Raw genomic sequence first — 17339 nt, forward strand, 5'->3', positions numbered from 1 at the left:
ATGTGATATTTTTTCAGTACTCTTTCACCTACTTTTTGGATCTTTAAGGCCTTGTTCACATTGTGTTCCGATCGTGTTAGCGTTTTGCAACGTGGTTTTTTTTTTGCGATTCCCGGCGCTTGGGTGGGCGGTACATTTTTGTTAGTAGCGCTTTTCAGAGCGTTTTTTAATTCACTCCCTGACACAAGTCAGGAAGTAAATTATTTGCCCTGGAAAAGAATAAAAATGTGAACGCAATCGCTGCACAAAGCGATTTTGTGAGCATTTGCGTTTTTCCCATTTCTTCCATTGAGGCGGAATCGCCCCCGAAAATGGTCCATGCAGCGCTTTTCAGATAAGAAAGTGAACAAAACGCCCCAAAATGAACTAACGCATAGGAAAGCATGGTGTAAGCACTTTCAGGGCGATTTTAAAAAAATGAAAAAAGCGCCTCTAGTGTGAATGAGCCCTAACTGCAGAGTGCCAAAAATTTGTTTTATACAGGAGATGAAAAATTATCTCCTAGGAGAAAACGTAAGAGAAAAAGTAAATTGCAAATGGGCCTATTATATGTGTACAAGGAAGTTTTTATTTGGACAGTTTGACTAAACTACTAAAGAAAGGAGCTAGAAAATGTAGTGATAAGAGGACTCTTTCTGCACCTGCAGTTGTAGAGGACCTGTAGAGAGAGGTAGCTGAGTCTATTGATGCTTTCTGCTGGTTGTATAATGTATGATCCTGTATTGTGTATGAGCCAAGCCAGACGCATCTATCTGAAAATGGTGCCTGCGAATAATGGCGCACAGTGTTGCCGCTAATCCGTTTGCCGCTTATCGCTATTTAACGTTAAAGCCTTATTGTTATTTAGCGTTAAAGCCTTATCGTTATTTAGCGTTAACACACAGAACCCTCTCTGTACCTATCCCTAACCCCTAAACCCCCCCGATGGTGCCTAACCCTAACCACCCCCCTGGTGGTGCCTAACCCTAAGACTCCCCCCTGGTGGTTCCTAACCCTAAGACCCCCTGGTGGTGTATATTGTACTGTAACTATACCTAACCCTACTCTCACACAGAACCCTCCCTGTACCTAACCCTAACCACCCCCTTGGTAGTGCCTAACCCTAAGACCCCCCTGGTGGTGCCTAACCCTAAGACCCCCCCCAGTGGTGCCTAACCCTAACTTTGACAGTGTTACATTAAATCCATTCACCGTTTTGCAGTTAAATAACGTCTGCAGTTTGGCTTATGTAGGGCGCTATTGATAAATAACGTTAGTGTGTGCCACTATTGATAAATAACGTTAGTGTGTGCCGTTTTTCTTCTTTTTTCCCTGCGCGCCATTATTATGCAGTACTAACGATAAATAGCGATACGCGTATCTTTTTAATGCAGCGCCATTCTTATGCATAGGCGCTGTGCGCCATTATTCACTGATCCCAAGCCAGACAGTCATTGTAAATGTGAGCAAAGATTCAGGGGCAATAAATGGTGAATAGAACGGTACCATTACTGTCACAGGTAAAAACAAGACACACAGGCCCATATGCAATTAACTTTTTCTCCTGAGTTTTCTCCTTGGCGATATTTTCAAACGTTTCAATAAAATGCCTTTTTAAACCACCAACAAGCAAAAAAATACTCAAAATAATTTTGATAGTAATTTTCACCTAATTTTTGGTACTTTTTCTATTGCAAAGTGCTGAAGGGTTATTCTAAATTGAATACGAAAAAAATATCTTATAGAAGAAAACTGCTGGCGGACAGTTCCCGGCGAATTTTCACTGTTCCCATTCTCGGCGAACTGCGAACATATGGCGTGTTCGACCCGCCCCCTTTACATCATCAGAGACAAACTTTGACCCCTTACCTCACAGTCAGCAGACATATGGCAACCAATCAGCTAGCACCCCCTCCTGGACCCACCACCCCCTATTAAAAAGCAGTTGTGGTGGTCATATTCGATTCATTCTCTGCTGCCTGCTGACTGTTAGTGAAAGCAGGGACAGACTTGCTGCAGATAGGTAGGGAAAACATTAGCTAGGCCTGTGTTCTTGTTCCTCACTTGCTGTGAAAGCACACCAAACAGCCTGTCTCCTGTGGGTTTTTTTGTGTGTGACACTCCACAGCCCACTGACTCCTAGAGCTGTGTGCACACTACTGCTGTTGCTACATTAAATTGCAGGCACAGCACCACTCCAGTGCATTATTATTTCACTGTATTTTGATAGTAAGATACCAGCCTGTGTTCACTCCACTGGCTACCAATAAAATTGAGAATTGTGTTTAAGATTGGCTTACTGACATTCAAATCCTTGCACAATCTGGGCCCTGGATACCTGAAGGACTTGCTGCAACTGCATCACACCCCCCACAATCTTAGATCACCCTAAAGTTCACCTCAAAACCCTTGGAGGAGACACCTTCTGTCACGCTGCTCCTACACTTTGAACTCCCTGCCACACGCAAGCAGGATAGCACCATCCCTGAAAGCATTTAAGTCTAAACTGAAAACCCACCTCTTCAGTCTGGCATTTATGAACACCTGACTATCTCCTCTGTAACACAGTCCAGCCTGCAACCTTGTATTGATCTGAGACACAACTATGCGCTTTGAGTCCTATGGGAGAAAAGCACTTTACAAATGTTATTGTATTATTGTATTGTATAGTACTATTTAATTTCTCTGTGCGTGGCACTCCACAGCCCACTGACACTCAGAGCTGTGTGCACACTACTGCTATTGTTGTTGCTTCATTAAGTTGCAGGCAGAGAACCACTCCAGTGCATTATTATTTCCCTGTATTCTGATAGTACTATTGTATTTCTCTGCGTGTGACACTCCACAGCCCACTGACACCCAGAGCTGTGTACACTACTGCTATTGTTACTACGTTAAGTTGCACACACAGTACCACTCCAGTGCATTATTTGTAGGAATGTAACCCGACTTTACGTCAGCTCTGTAATTTTTGGTGGGACTTTTGGCATGGATCACATGCCACAGTCCAGGTGTTAGATCCCTTCAGACAACTTTTGCATCACTTTTGTGGCCAGAAACAGGTTTTAAAATTCACCTGCCCACTGAAGTCTATGGCGGTTTGCATGTTCGCGAACATTTGCGGAAGTTCGCATTCGCTGTTTGCGAGCGGAAAATTATGAGTTTGCGGCATCTCTACTGCGAAATACACAAAGACAAAAGAGCGTACTTTATTAAGACTGTAGTCACACGCAGGGTACGTTTGGCTGTGAAAAGATGATTTCCCTTTTTTTTAATTTTTTTTTTTTGCTGGAGAGCTCATATGGGAGTTACGCCGTGTAAAGCTTTTTCCCTCGTAAGCTGGTGACCGTGTGTCTGGGCAGTCACGCTGTCCAAATCTCCCTTTGCCGCTTTCTGCTGTCCCTCTGGTATATATATATATATATATATATATATATATATATATATATATATATATATATACCACTCCAGTGGAGAAGGTAAGCAGTTGAAATCTGACAGAGCTGACAGGTTGTGGGCTAGTCCATCTCATCATGGGGGATTCTAAGGTTTTTCTTTGTTTTCAAAAGCATTTCCTGAATGGGAGTTGCTAAGTATAACTGTCAAGATAGTAAGATACCAGCCAGCTTCCCTAATGGCAGTTAGACTTAGCAACTGCTTTTCGGGAAATGCTTATGAAGACCCTGAGAATCCCCCATGAGGAGATAAACTAGTCCAAAACCTTTTGGTTCTGTCAGATTTTAACTGCTTATGTTGTTTGCTGGAGTGGTCCTTTAAGCGGTTGTGCTGTGCCTGTGGAGAGTGTGGACGTTCTGGGGCTGTGCAGGGAAACAATACAAGTAGGAGACATGGACTCGCTGTGCATAAGGACCCTTGGCAAATGGAATGCATATGCCTGCACTTTGCCGCTCCACAGCACTATGGCTCATACAGGAATAACTTAACCCATTCGCGTTCCGTCGTTTTCACTTGAGCAATGTTCACCTCCCATTGATTAGCCTATAACTTTATCACTACTTATCACAATGAACTGATCTATATCTTGCTTTTTCCGCCACCAATTATGCTTTCTTTGGGGGGTACATTTTGCTAAGAGCCACTTTACTGTAAATGCATTTTAACAGGAAGAATAAGAACAAAACGTAAAAAATTCATTATTTCTCAGTTTTCAGCCATTATAGTTTTAAAATAATACATGCCTCCATAATTAAAACTCACATATTGTATTTGCCCATATGTCCCGGTTATTACACCGTTAAAATTATGTCCCTATCACAATGTATGGCGACAATATTTTATTTGGAAATAAAGGTGCATTTTTTCCGTTTTCCATCTATCACTATTTACAAGTTTACAATTAAAAAAATATAGAAATATTTCATCTTTACATTGATATTTAAAAAGTTTAGACCCTTAGGTAAATATTTACATGTTTTTTTTTATTGTAATGTTTTTTGTTTTTTTATATTAAACACTTTATTTGGGTATTTTTGGGAGGGTGGGATGCAAACAATAGTTTTATAATGTAAATGTGTGTTTATTTTTATTTTTTTTACTTTTAGTTGTAGTTTTACTTTTTGGCCACAAGATGGCGGCCATGAGTTTGTTTACATGACGTCACTCTAAGCGTAACATACGCTTAGAGCGACGCATGGGGGCGCAGCTTCCGAGAGAAGCTGTCGCTTTTTCAGCGGGGGAGAGGAATCAGTGATTGGGCACCATAGCCCGATTCACTGATTGCCTGGCTAACGAACCGTGGGCCAGGAGAGCGCGTGCACACGCACGATCGGGCGTGGGAGCGCGCATGGTTCCTGGACATAGGAACTACGTCCAGGAACTAAAATAGATTAAAGAGGAACTCAAGTGAAAATAATGTAATAAAAAAGTGCTTCATTTTTACAATAATTGTGTATAAATGATTTAGTCAGTGTTTGCCCATTGTAAAATCTTTTAAATCCCTGATTCACATTCTGACATTTATCACATGGTGACATTTTTACTGTTGATGTAGCTGCTGCATGCTTTTTTTGGCAGTTGGAAACAGCTGTAAACAGCTATTTCTCACAATGCAACAAGGTTCACAGACAGGAAACTGCCAGAAGTACCACGGTACTCAGAGCTTCTTGTGGAAGGGGTTTCACCACAATATCAGTCATACGGCGCCCCCTGATGGTCTGTTTGTGAAAAGGAATAGATTTCTCATGTAAAAGGGGGTATCAGCTACTGATTGGGATAAAGTTCAATTCTTGGTCGGAGTTTCTCTTTAAGGTACTGCCGAGATTAGTAAAGGGAGATGAGGACAGCACCACTGCTGAGGATGCCCAGTACCTGGACTAAGAGGGAAAAAGCTTTAATGCTGGAACTCCCCTATGGGCTCTCTCCAGCAACAAAAGCAGGTGAGACCTTTCCATGGCTGACTGGCCCCCAAGCGACTACAGTTTTTACACAGTTCGCTCTTTTGTCTTTTTGTATTTATAAGAACATTACACTTTTCTTATCAAGAATGATGAAATGTCTTCTAGAACAGTAAAAAAATTTGTAACTGCAAATCCTGTTCCCCCCTCCCAGCAAAACTTTCATGGCCCCCCCTGTGATTTCTACCCATTTTTCCCATCCCTATAGATGACCTTACAGCTGGAGGCCCATCTTCAAGAATCATATAACAAGTGTGACCTCCATGATTACGCCATCCATAAGTGTGGCCATCATGACCCCTTCCTCCCCTCTATAACAATTGTGGCCACAATATTACTTGCTCTGGAGGATGGACTCATGTATTGGAGGGATGAAGGGTACATAGCTGCCGCTTCTCCACATACACATAGCTTTGGCCCCCCTACTTCTTCTATAGTGAACACTATGGTGGTTGGTTGAAGCTACTTACTTATTCTTTGGATGTATATACCATGACCTGGCGAAATTAAAACCTCTACAGATATACTGTATATAGAGTTCTCATTTAAAGAGAAACTGCAGTGAAAATAATGTAATGAAAAAAGTGCTTAATTTGTACAATAATTATTTTTAAGTGCTTTAGTTTGTTTTCCATAGCATTTTAGTAACAATGCTTTTTGGTCCATTGTAGCCCCTCACACACTCCTAGGAGTTCTGGCTCACCATGAGCTTGCTGAGCAATCTGTAACGGGGTGCCTCAAGTCCTACCCCATAGAGCCACATTAATCCATGCCATGCACGTATGAAGACCAACAAGTCTGAAACAGTCTGTATGCATGTTGGATTACTGTGGCTCAGGAATATTAACAAGCTGAGACACCATTGCATTCCAGCGGTTCTGGAGGTGTGTTTAGCTTACAGGGACAACAATGGATAATTTGTTTTCCATAACATTTTAGTAAGAGAGCTTTTAGGACCATAGAAGCCCCTTACACACGCATAGGAGTTCTGGTTCATACTGGATACTCTGTAACTCTAAATGAATTAGTCAGTAATAGGAGTGTGTGAACTCGCTGCAACCACCTACTAGCAAGCCAAATGGAGCCTAGGATCCACAAAACTCACATGAACAACAGGAAAAAGAGGTTCCGCTACACCGATGGCTGGGTGATTAAGGAGCCATGAGCTCCGATATGCGTCAGCTTTTTTAACCTTGTGTATCCACTGATGTGACAATAGAGTTAGTCAGTGTTTGCCCATTGTAAAATCTTTCCTCTCCCTGATTTACATTCTGACATTTATCACATGGTTTTTACTGCTGGCAGGTGATGTCTGTGGAAGGAGATGCTGCTTTTTGGGCAGCAGTTAGAAACAGCTGTTATTTCCCACAATGCAACAAGGCTCTCACAGTGTGAAGTCAACCTCCTGGTGCTGACATCACACTGTTGGAGGGGTTTCACCACAATATCAGCCATGCAGAGCCCCCTGATGATCCATTTGAGAAAAGGACAAGATTTTGCATGGGAAAGGAGTATCAGCTACTGATTGGGGTGAAGTTCAATCCTTGGTTACGGTTCCTCTTTAACTTAAAAAGTTTAGTCCATACATGCACTATTACTCTGCTGGGAACACATGGCCAATTACAGCTATCATGTATGCCTTACTCTTATGTGAAGCTGGGGATACTCTGGGCATGATAAGCAAGCCTTATATGTTTACTTCCAAGCACTTAGATTTACATGAAAATAGGTGAAACTGATCAATTCAGCATTTAGCCGTATACACACACTAGATGATCTTCGGTCAAGGTGGTTGTTTGACCAAAAATCTAGCTTGTGTACAGTTGTCCCTTAAAATCGTTTAAAGGCACACTATCAAAAAAGTGTTCTAAAATGACAATGTACAAATAATGTCTAAGTAGCTGTGTAAACATTTTCCTACTTTTCATGTTAAATATCAGAGGCAAAAGCTGTAATTCATTGTGTGTAGATTTTAGTTTTTCTGGAATGTCTCATTTGCATAGGTGAATTTCTATAGTCTGACATGTTAAGAATAGTGCAATATTTAAGCAGAGTTATATTTTATTTACTATTGTTTATATAGCCCCAACATATTATGCAGCGCTGTACAGAGTATATTGTCCTCAATTCACTAAGCTTAACTCCTGTCTTTAATAACTCTTCTGAGCTGTTTTACAGTTATCACAATTATATCACCATGGTGATAACTGTAAAACAGCTCAGAAGAGTTATTAAAGACAGGAGTTAAGCTTAGTGAATTGAGGCCAATTGTCTTGTCACTAACTGTCCCTCAGAGGGGCTCACAATCTTGCCCCTACCGTAGTCACATATGTCTATGTATGCACCGTGTAGTGCATGTATCATCGCAGAACTACTGTGCCTGCGCAGTACAATCCTGATGACGTCAGCCAGACCACGTGACCCACGCCGTGGAGCGCACAAAAAGCCGACTCGGAAGCCGGAAGGAAGGAGGAAACCCCAGGTAAGTGGAGTTTGTTTCTTAGCTTGGATGTTTCCTTTAAGTTAAGGACAGATCTCTAAAGTTAACGTTTCAATCCTTAAAATAACACTAAATTCTAAAGTTAAAGACAGGCTGTTAATTCACAGAGGGGAATGTAAGAGTTATGTGTGAGGTATGTAATTCACACACACACACACACACACACACACACACACACACACACACACACACACACACACACACACACACACACACACACACACACACACACACACACACACACACACACACACACACACACACACACACACACACACACACACACACACAGCCTCTGTCTCCTAACCTGGCTGTCTCCGCAGGCTAGCTGTAATCGTCCTGACACATCAGGCAGCAGGAGGGGTGGAGCTACATCCTGCCTGTGTTCCTCCCCTTACGCATGTGAAAATAACTACAGATGTGGTAACTTAAGGACAGAAATTATAAGACAACTCTCTCAGTGGGAAAACTTAACTCTGCACCTTAATAAGACAAGCTTCTTTAGTGAATTTTAACACTGAATATACCTCTCCCTGTGTGGAGATAAGTTTTCTCTTGCCTTATTATCTCAAGCCTGATCTTAGTGAATTGAGGCCATTTCCTCTGCTTTCTGCAGAGAGAACTCAGAGACAGGCAGCTGCAGTGAGAGCTTTCTCTCACACACAGGGTTAACAGATGTAGTGTGAGGGACTCCCTCCTACCTTCATGATTTAGTCCGTCAGATTTTGGCGTCACTGAAGTACGAAAGGAATTTGATAATAGTAAACAAATAGATAAGCATTCAAATGTATACACCCATACTTAACAGCATTTCCCGAACTATTCCTATCTCAATTAAAAAAATATGTTAATCGACAGTGTTCCTTAAACAAGCAATGAAGGAGCACACTGTGCTTTTACTTACTCACCCACCAGATGCTGCTTGCTCATGTACTGTCTTGTTGTCCCTCTCCCCTCTCCACTAAACTGTAGCTGAGTTTATTCAGATTTCAGCAAATGACACATGTTGCTGTTGTCAATCTATAGCCTGTGACGGTTTACAGATGGAGTTGCTGCTTTTGTATATATGACATGTGGTCAGTGATAACTGTTGTATTTTATTTTGTTCAATAAAACGAGTTTAACCTATTCAGCACCACTGTATCGTGTATCTACGCTCATGTGGACTTCAGCACCAGGGACGTAGATACACATACCACAGTGTTTACAGTGAAACGCACCCCCCTTCCTGCAGCTACCGCGACCCTCCCATGCCCCCCCCCCCTGATATTATGTGGACACAAATAAAAATACACCTACAAATGTTGATTGATTAAACAAACAATTTTAACCCCTTATGTCCCCCTCCTAGGGAGGGAGCTTTTTTTAATATGTTTGTCATTAGGGTATATCACTATTACTTTTGCAAATGAGGGTTTGCAATTATTGATCTAGTATAAAAAAAACGCAAACGCAAAAAATACACCTTTATTTCCAAATAAAATATTGTCACAATACATTGTACTAGGGACACAATTTAAACATTGTAATAGCCGGTACAAATGGACAAATAAAACGTGTTGGTTTTATCTACAGTGGGATGCGAAAGTTTGGGCAACGTTGTTGATCGTCATGATTTTCCTGTATAAATCGTTGGTTGTTACGATAAAAAATGTCAGTTAAATATATCAAATAGGAGACACACACAGTGATAGTTGAGAAGTGAAATCAAGTTTACTGGATTTACAGAAAGTGTGCAATAATTGTTTAACCACCCTGGCGTTCTATTAAGATCGCCAGGGCGGCTGCAGGAGGGTTTTTTTTACATAAAAAAAAAACTATTTCATGCAGCCAACTGAAAGTTGGCTGCATGAAAGCCCACTAGAGGGCGCTCCGGAGGCGTTCTTCTGATCGCCTCCGGCGGCCAAAAGTAACACGGGAGGCCGCAATGAGCGGCCTTCCGTGTTTTGCTTACTTCGTCGCCATGGCGACGAGCGGAGTGACGTCATGGACGTCAGCCGACGACCTGACGTCAGCCGCCTCCGATCCAGCCCTTAGCGCTGGCAGGGCTCAGGCGGCTGGGGGGACCCTCTTTCGCCGCTGCTCGCAGCGGATCGCCGCAGAGCGGCGGTGATCGGGCAGCACACGCGGCTGGCAAAGTGCCGGCTGCGTGTGCTGCTCTTTATTTCATCCAAATCGGCCCAGCAGGGCCTGAGCGGCACCCTCTGGCGGTAATGGACGAGCTGAGCTCGTCCATACCGCTAAGGTGGTTAAACAAAATTAGGCAGGTACATAAATTTGGGCGCCACAAAAAAATCAACATTTAGTAGATCCTCCTTTTGCAAAAATTACAGCCTCTAAATGCTTCCTGTAGATTCTAATGAGAGTCTGGATTCTGGTGGAAGGTATTTTGGACCATTCCTCTTTACAAAAAATCTCTGGTTCATTCAGGTTTCATGGCTTCTGAGCATAGACAGCTCTCTTTAGCTCACACCACAGATTTTCAATTATATTCAGGTCTGGGGACTGAGATGGCCATTCCAGAACATTGTACTTGTTCCTCTGCATGAATGCCTTAGTGGATTTTGAGCAGTGATTAGGGTCGTTGTCTTGTTGAAAGATCCAGCTCCGGCGCAGCTTCAGCTTTGTCACTGGTTCCTGGACATTGGTCTCCAGAATCTGCTGATACTGAGTGGAATCCATGTGTCCCTCATCTTTGACAAGATTCCCAGTCCCTGCACTGGCCACACAGCCCCACAGCATGATGGAACCACCACCATATTTTACTGTAGGCAGTAGGTGTTTTTATTGGAATGCTCTGTTGTTTTTCCTCCATGCATAACGCCCCTTGGTATGCCCAAATAACTGAATTTTAGTTTCATCAGTGAACAGCATCTTATTCCAAAATGAAGCTGGCTTGTTCAAATGTGCTTTAGCATACTTCAAGCGGCTCTGTTTGTGCTGTGGGCGGAGAAAAGGCTTCCTCTGCATACAGAATCTCCTTGTGTAAAGTGCGCCGATTGGTTAAACGATGCACAGTGACTCCATCTGCAGCAAGATGATGTTAGGTCTTTGGTGCTGGTCTGTGGGTTGACTCTGACTAATTCTCACCATTCTTTGCTTCTGTCTATGCGAGATTTTTCTTGGTCTGCCACTTTGAGCCTTAACTTAAACTGAGCCTTTGGTCTTCCATTTCCTCAATATGTTCCTAACCTCGGAAACAGACTGCTGAAACCTCTGAGACAGCTTTCTGTATCCTTCCCCTAAACCATGATGGTGAATAATCTTTGTCTTCCATGCATTTAAGAGTTATTTTGAGACCCCATGTTGCTACTCTTCAGAGAAATTTAAAAGAAGAGGGAAACGTACAATTGACCCCCTTAACCACTTTACCCCCGCCCGTACGAATTTCTCCATCTTTTTTTCCATCCTTTAACCCCCAGGGACGGAGAAATCCGTACTTTCCGCGTACCCGACGCTGTCCGCGCTCCCGCTCGTAAACACGCCGCCCGCCGCTAGTAAACACGCCGCCGCCCGCTCGCCCGGAGATCAATGAACGGGAAAATCCATTCCCATTCGTTTATCTAAGCCCTACAATGATCCGCTGCTCTCCTATGGGCAGCGCGATCATTGTGAGAAAAAACTCACGTGTCCAGCCTCCTTATACTTCCTCCAAGCTTCCGGAAGGAAGCTTGGAGGTCGCATTAAAACAAAAAGTTACTGTGGCCATCTTGTGGCCAAATAGTAAACTACACCCTACACATTTTTCACATAAAAATAAATTATTTTTACACAAAAAATTAACTCATTACCTCCCACACTCCCCATTTTTTTTTTTAATTAAAAAAAAAATTCAAAAATTTACAATTAAAAAAAATACATAAATAGTTACCTTAGGGACTGAACTTTTTAAATATTTATGTCAAGAGGGTATAACACTGTTACTTTATAAACTATGGGCTTGTAATTAGGGATGGACGCAAAACTGAAAAAAATGCACCTTTATTTCCAAATAAAATATTGGCGCCAAACATTGTGATAGGGACATAATTTAAATGGTTTTATAACCGGGACAAAAGGGCAAATAAATTTCATGGGTTTTAATTACAGTAGCATGCATTATTTAAAAACTATAATGGCCGAAAACTGAAAAATAATTATTTTTTTCCCCACATTTTTCCTATTTTCCCATTAAAACACATTTAGAAAAAAATAATTCTTGGCATAATGTCCCACCTAAAGAAAGCCTAATTGGTGGTGGAAAAAACAAGATATAGTTCATTTCATTGCGATAAGTAATGATAAAGTTATAGACGAATGAATGGAAGGAGCGCTGAAAGGTGAAAATTGCTCTGGTGCTCAGGGGGTAAAACCCCTCAGTGGTGAAGTGGTTAAATACTCTTTCTTATAATTTAATTCACCTGTGTATGTAGGTCAGGGGTCACTGAGCTTACCAAGCCAATCTGAGTTCCAATAAAAAGTTCAAAAGGTTTTGGAATCAATAAAATTACAACAGCACCCACATTTATGCACCTGCCTAATTTTATTTAAACAATTATTGTGCACTTTCTGTAAATGCAATAAACTTAATTTCACTTCTCAAATATCACTGTGTGTGTTTCCTATATGATATATTTAACTGACATTTTTTTACAACCAACGATTTATACAGGAAAATCATGACGATTAACAATGTTGATAGAAAAATGTACCACCCAAAGTAAGCCTAATTTGTGTCGAAAAAAATTATGTATAGATGTGTTGTCATAAGTGGCAATAAAGTTATCAGTGAATAAATGGGAGGAGCGTGATGTGTGAAAATTGTGCTGGTTTTTAAGGGGAAATAACCTGTGGCGGGGAAGTGGTTAAAAAAAACAGTAGCTGAACAGCATGTCTGTACAGCACTTGTTCTCTGCAATGTTGTTCTAACAATAATGCAATGATTGTTGAGATGGTGACCTTCAGCACAAGTTTAGTATTGTCTGTGAAAGGCAGTGGGCTCTGACTAAATTTTAACAATCTGATTAAAACCCTTTAAGAAATTTTCTGGGAACTCAGATATTAAGTTGAGAATCCTACAAGATGTTTGGCATTTACAACAAAAGGTACATTTCATTTTTTAATAGCAGTGGCTGTTTGCATTTGAGCATAGTTTTTTCATTAGCAGGGATGCAAGAGATGCAATACGAGTTATTACACTACCTATACCATAGTATGCTCCGCAAAAAGGTATAACAATGTTGACTATAATTATTAAACTGATTATTAAACTGTTGAATATTGTTTGATTAATAGTTAAGCTTTGCACACACTAAGTGTGGCCTAGGCGCTAAAAGGAACCCAATCTTGGGATTGAGATCTAGATCTTCTCTAGAAACTCCTGGAGGTGCGTGAAAAGTGAAGGTCTGCAAAAGTCCTGTAAAAAACAGGAAAAGTTCCATTTTGGCTAAGCCTTCTCCAACACAAGCTCTTCTTCCTATGAAGGAAAAAAACAGGAGGATGAAGGTTAGACACTTACAGTATATAAGCTGACATAAGCATTGCTAAAAATGAAAGTATACAAATAAAACTTCTCCTCAGATTTTATCAAGGGGAGAGGTGTAAAGTATTTGGTAAAGTGTAAACTATGTAATAAGGTGTAAACTATGTGGTAAGATGTAAACTAAGTGAAATGGTATTTTGCATTTTAATACCAAATCTGCCGCCACATTGTTAGTGAAAAAGTCAGGCAGCTATCATTATTACAATGATAGATGCAAGACAGGGACAAGGTCCTCCAGGATTAGAGGTGGAGATTCCATAAGAGGGATCCCGGTGGTGCCAAGACAGCTAACTACTCCAGTTTGCTCTGCATGTTCTGCACATTGCTGGGCAAGGGAGGGAACTGGCTCGTCCTCAGGGCTCTGCACCCCAAAGGCTAGTGCCTCCCGAGCCTTTGCCTCGGTCTGGCACAGGATAGATGAGTCCTCATGTCAAACAGTTTTAAGAAAAGGATTAAGTCTCTTCTTGAGGGAAACCATGTTGGTGATAAAACAGAATGTGTCTTCTGCTACACCCTGCTTCATTTCCATTTCCCTCTAGCCCACTCATTCACTGTTCTATGTTCCAAGGATTGTGATGTTAGTGCAGGTCCAGGATGATGAATTTTCCTGTGGTTTGGGAAACAAATCCATGAGCCTGTGTTTGTGTCAGGGTTTGGGGGGGGGGGGGGGGGGGGCGGGGGCGGTTGGGTGGAGGGTGCAGTTTAGGGTGCCAGAATTTCTGTGCCAATAGACCCCGAAGATGTGAATACAGTACTGCTTGCAACAATGCCTTTAGAAACAATTATCTGCTCATGGCCATTTTACTAGTACTTACGCCAGTAGAGTAGCGCATGTTGCACAATTAGCGGTACCTGGGTAATGCATCTGTTGCTATGGTATGTTACCATAGCAATGCACATACTATCTAGGTGCTGTGGGTTGCGCTAATAGTGCAACTCTTTGTCTTCCACTGGTAAAAATACCAGTAAAATTACTGTGCACTACCTGGGCACAGACATTTTACTGACTTTAATGGACCACTGTCATGAAAATCTTAAAATTTAAAATACATGTAAATATGTATGTACAAATAATAAGCATGTTTCTTTAAGAGTAAAATAAGCAATAAATTACTTTCCTCCTATGTTGCTGTCACTTACAGTAAGTAGTAGAAATCTGACATTACAGACAGGTTTTGGGCTTGTCCATCTCTCCATAGGGGATTCTCAGCATGGCCTTTATTCTTTATAAAGACACTCCTTGAAAAAGATTTATACAATGATGCTGGCCAGCCTCCCTGCTCGCTGTACACTTTTTTTTGGCAGTTGGATGGTGCAACTGCCATTCACTAAGTGCTTTTGAAAATAAAGAAAACCCTAAGAATCCCCCATGAGGAGATGGGCTAGTCCAAAACCTGTTGGTTCTGTCAGGTTTATACTACTTAGGGCCTGTTCAGACTATATGCGTTCCTAGCCGTTTTCAGGGAACGCGTACTGGTACCAAAAACGCATAGAAACGGCTCCTAATGCTTTTGAATGGGCTAGTTCACATGTATGCGTATGAGACGCATACGTTTCTCATCCGCATTGCTGCACGCAGTTCTGTGCGATACGCATAGAAACGGACGCAATGAAAGTCTATGGACGCGTATCAAAAACGCGTACTATTGCGTTTTTAGCATCCGTTTTCCTCTGCGGTTCCCATAATTCTTTTTTTTCCCCTGGGTCACGTGTTTGTGCAAAACGCAATAGAAAACGCATTCAAACGCAAGAAAAACGCATGCGTTTTTCAACTTGCGTTTCTTTGAATTTATACGCGTTCTACAAACGCAGCAAGTATGAACAGGCCCTTACTGTAAGTGACAGCAACATAGGAGAAAAGTAATTTATGGATCATTTTACTCTGGAAGACACATACTTCTTATCAGTATATGTTTACATGCATTTTAACTTTTAAGATTTTCGAGACAGTGTTCCCTAAATGAATTAACCCCAGTGTGATTAATTTAATGACCTACCTGCTGAGAAAGGAATAAACGCATCTCGGCGTACAAACTTGCCAGATCCATCCAGAAAGTGATTCGGGTTAAACTCATAAGGCGTTTCCCACTGAGTCTTGTCATAGAGAACGGATGTGAGGAAAGAAATCACCTCTGTGCCCTGCAAGCACAAATACATTGCACAACACGTAAAGGAGAACTGGGGGACCTGTCATTAGTTTAGACAATTAACAGAAGCAACATTTTCAATGGTGCCCATTAATGATACAATCTTTTTTGTCCAAACCTACCCAAATCTACAGTATGTAGTAAAAAGATAAACTGAGTGAATATACTGTACTTTGAATGGATATTTTAGGTAGTCTCTCATATTACATAGAAAAGGTAAGATTGGACAAAAAAAGATTTTATCGTTAGTAGCCACCTTAACTCACACTTTTAAGATATTTTGGCATTAAAAGGTTATCAGCTGCAAAAAGTTTTGATAATACAACTTTCTCTCTAGTCATCTCTCTGATTCATGCAATATAAGGATGATAACTGAACACACAGATTTCTTGATTTGCATCTCCTGCATTATTGCAGGGTACAGCATTCACCTCGCATTTATATCACACGTCCTCACTGTGCACTGTAGGCGTGGCTCACATGCACTGCTGTGAACTCAGAAGGCCATGTACTGTGCACGCACGGCAAGTACTGTATCCGGGCGGGTCACAGGTGCCAACCCAGGGGTCAGGGGCTAGTTCGGGACGCTTTGCAGAAGAATGGAGCCGAGGGGGGGGGGGGGGGGGGAAGGCATTGTGTACATAAGTATGTTAATTATTTACTCAAGGATTTTCATGTTGGATACCCTTTAAAAAATTTTAAAATTGAACAAAATTATAAGCTCTCATAGCACCATATTTGTGAAATATCCTTCAATTCAAGTATTTGTGATATTATTCCTTACAAACCAAGTATTTTAACATGATTCAGTTCATAAAGAACACGTGTATTTATTTTTGATAAAATGATATAACACAACAAATAGCATACCGTAATAACATCTCACAGTTTTGACTTAGCAGGTCCCAAAAGTCATTGGACGAGTTATACATAACATTTCATGTAACAATATTCATATGGTTAACCACTTCAGTACCTCCTTAAGAACCAGAGCAGTTTTGATGTTTTAGCTATGTCCCTTTGCAATCAGCAATAACTTTCTCATTACTGAAGACTCTTAGGTGATTTATATATCTTCTTCTTTTTTTTTCCAGGACAAACTAGTCTTTCTGTGGAAAGTATTTTCTCCCAAGAATCATGTTAATTTTTATGCTTCTTAAAGTACGGTAAAATTATTTTTCAGTTTTTACCCACTATACTTTAAAAATAAAAAGTGCTACTGTAGATATAATTCAGAACTTAATTTGGCTATTTTACCCATTTATTACAAAACTTAAATTATGTTTCTATCACAATTTACATTAAAGAGATTTAATTCTATAACAAAGGTGGGTTTTGCTACAGTGTGTATTTGTCACCTTGAACTTAAAAAACAAAACAAAACAAAATATTGTTAATGGTGAAAGTTAGAGGGAAAAGGTTAATTAAAAGGGTTGATTAATAATTGTATTAGGGCTGGAACCCACAAGGGCGATTTTTGAGCAATTAGGGAGCGTTTGAAAACGCTAGCGTTTTGCAAAAACGCTCAGCTAATGTAAATGGATGGGGCAACTTCCACTGGAGCGATTACGGGGAGCCTAACATTACTGGGGGTGGGGGCAGTGTAAAGAGTAAGGAGGTTAGTAAAACTTCAAGTAGCCCATTTCATGTAACCACAATTGGAAAATGTGGTGGTAAAAATATAAAGTGCATGGTAACCAATGCTAGGTGCCTTGCAAATAAAATGGACGAACTAGAGTGCATTCTGATTGACAAAGGCTATGACATTGTGGGAATAA

At 41.1% G+C, this 17339-nt stretch overlaps 2 protein-coding genes across 6 annotated transcripts in view; one reads left to right on the forward strand and one right to left on the reverse strand.

Moving 5' to 3' along the window:
- LOC137524540 (uncharacterized) overlaps nt 1–17339 on the forward strand; it is a 226400-nt gene that overhangs the window by 41735 nt on the left and 167326 nt on the right. The window lies entirely within an intron of this gene.
- Nucleotides 12979–17339, reverse strand: part of LOC137524537 (cytochrome P450 2K1-like) — a 61820-nt gene continuing 57459 nt past the window's right edge. Inside the window, exons 8-9 of the mRNA XM_068244524.1 lie at nt 15412–15553; nt 12979–13348 (exon numbers count right to left, since the gene is read on the reverse strand). Of these exons, the coding sequence (XP_068100625.1) occupies nt 13161–13348; nt 15412–15553 (330 nt within the window). The 3' untranslated portion in view covers nt 12979–13160. The remainder of the gene's footprint in view (nt 13349–15411; nt 15554–17339) is intronic.

The sequence above is a fragment of the Hyperolius riggenbachi genome, chromosome 7 (genome assembly GCF_040937935.1).
Source record: "Hyperolius riggenbachi isolate aHypRig1 chromosome 7, aHypRig1.pri, whole genome shotgun sequence".
Lineage (NCBI taxonomy): Eukaryota > Metazoa > Chordata > Amphibia > Anura > Hyperoliidae > Hyperolius > Hyperolius riggenbachi.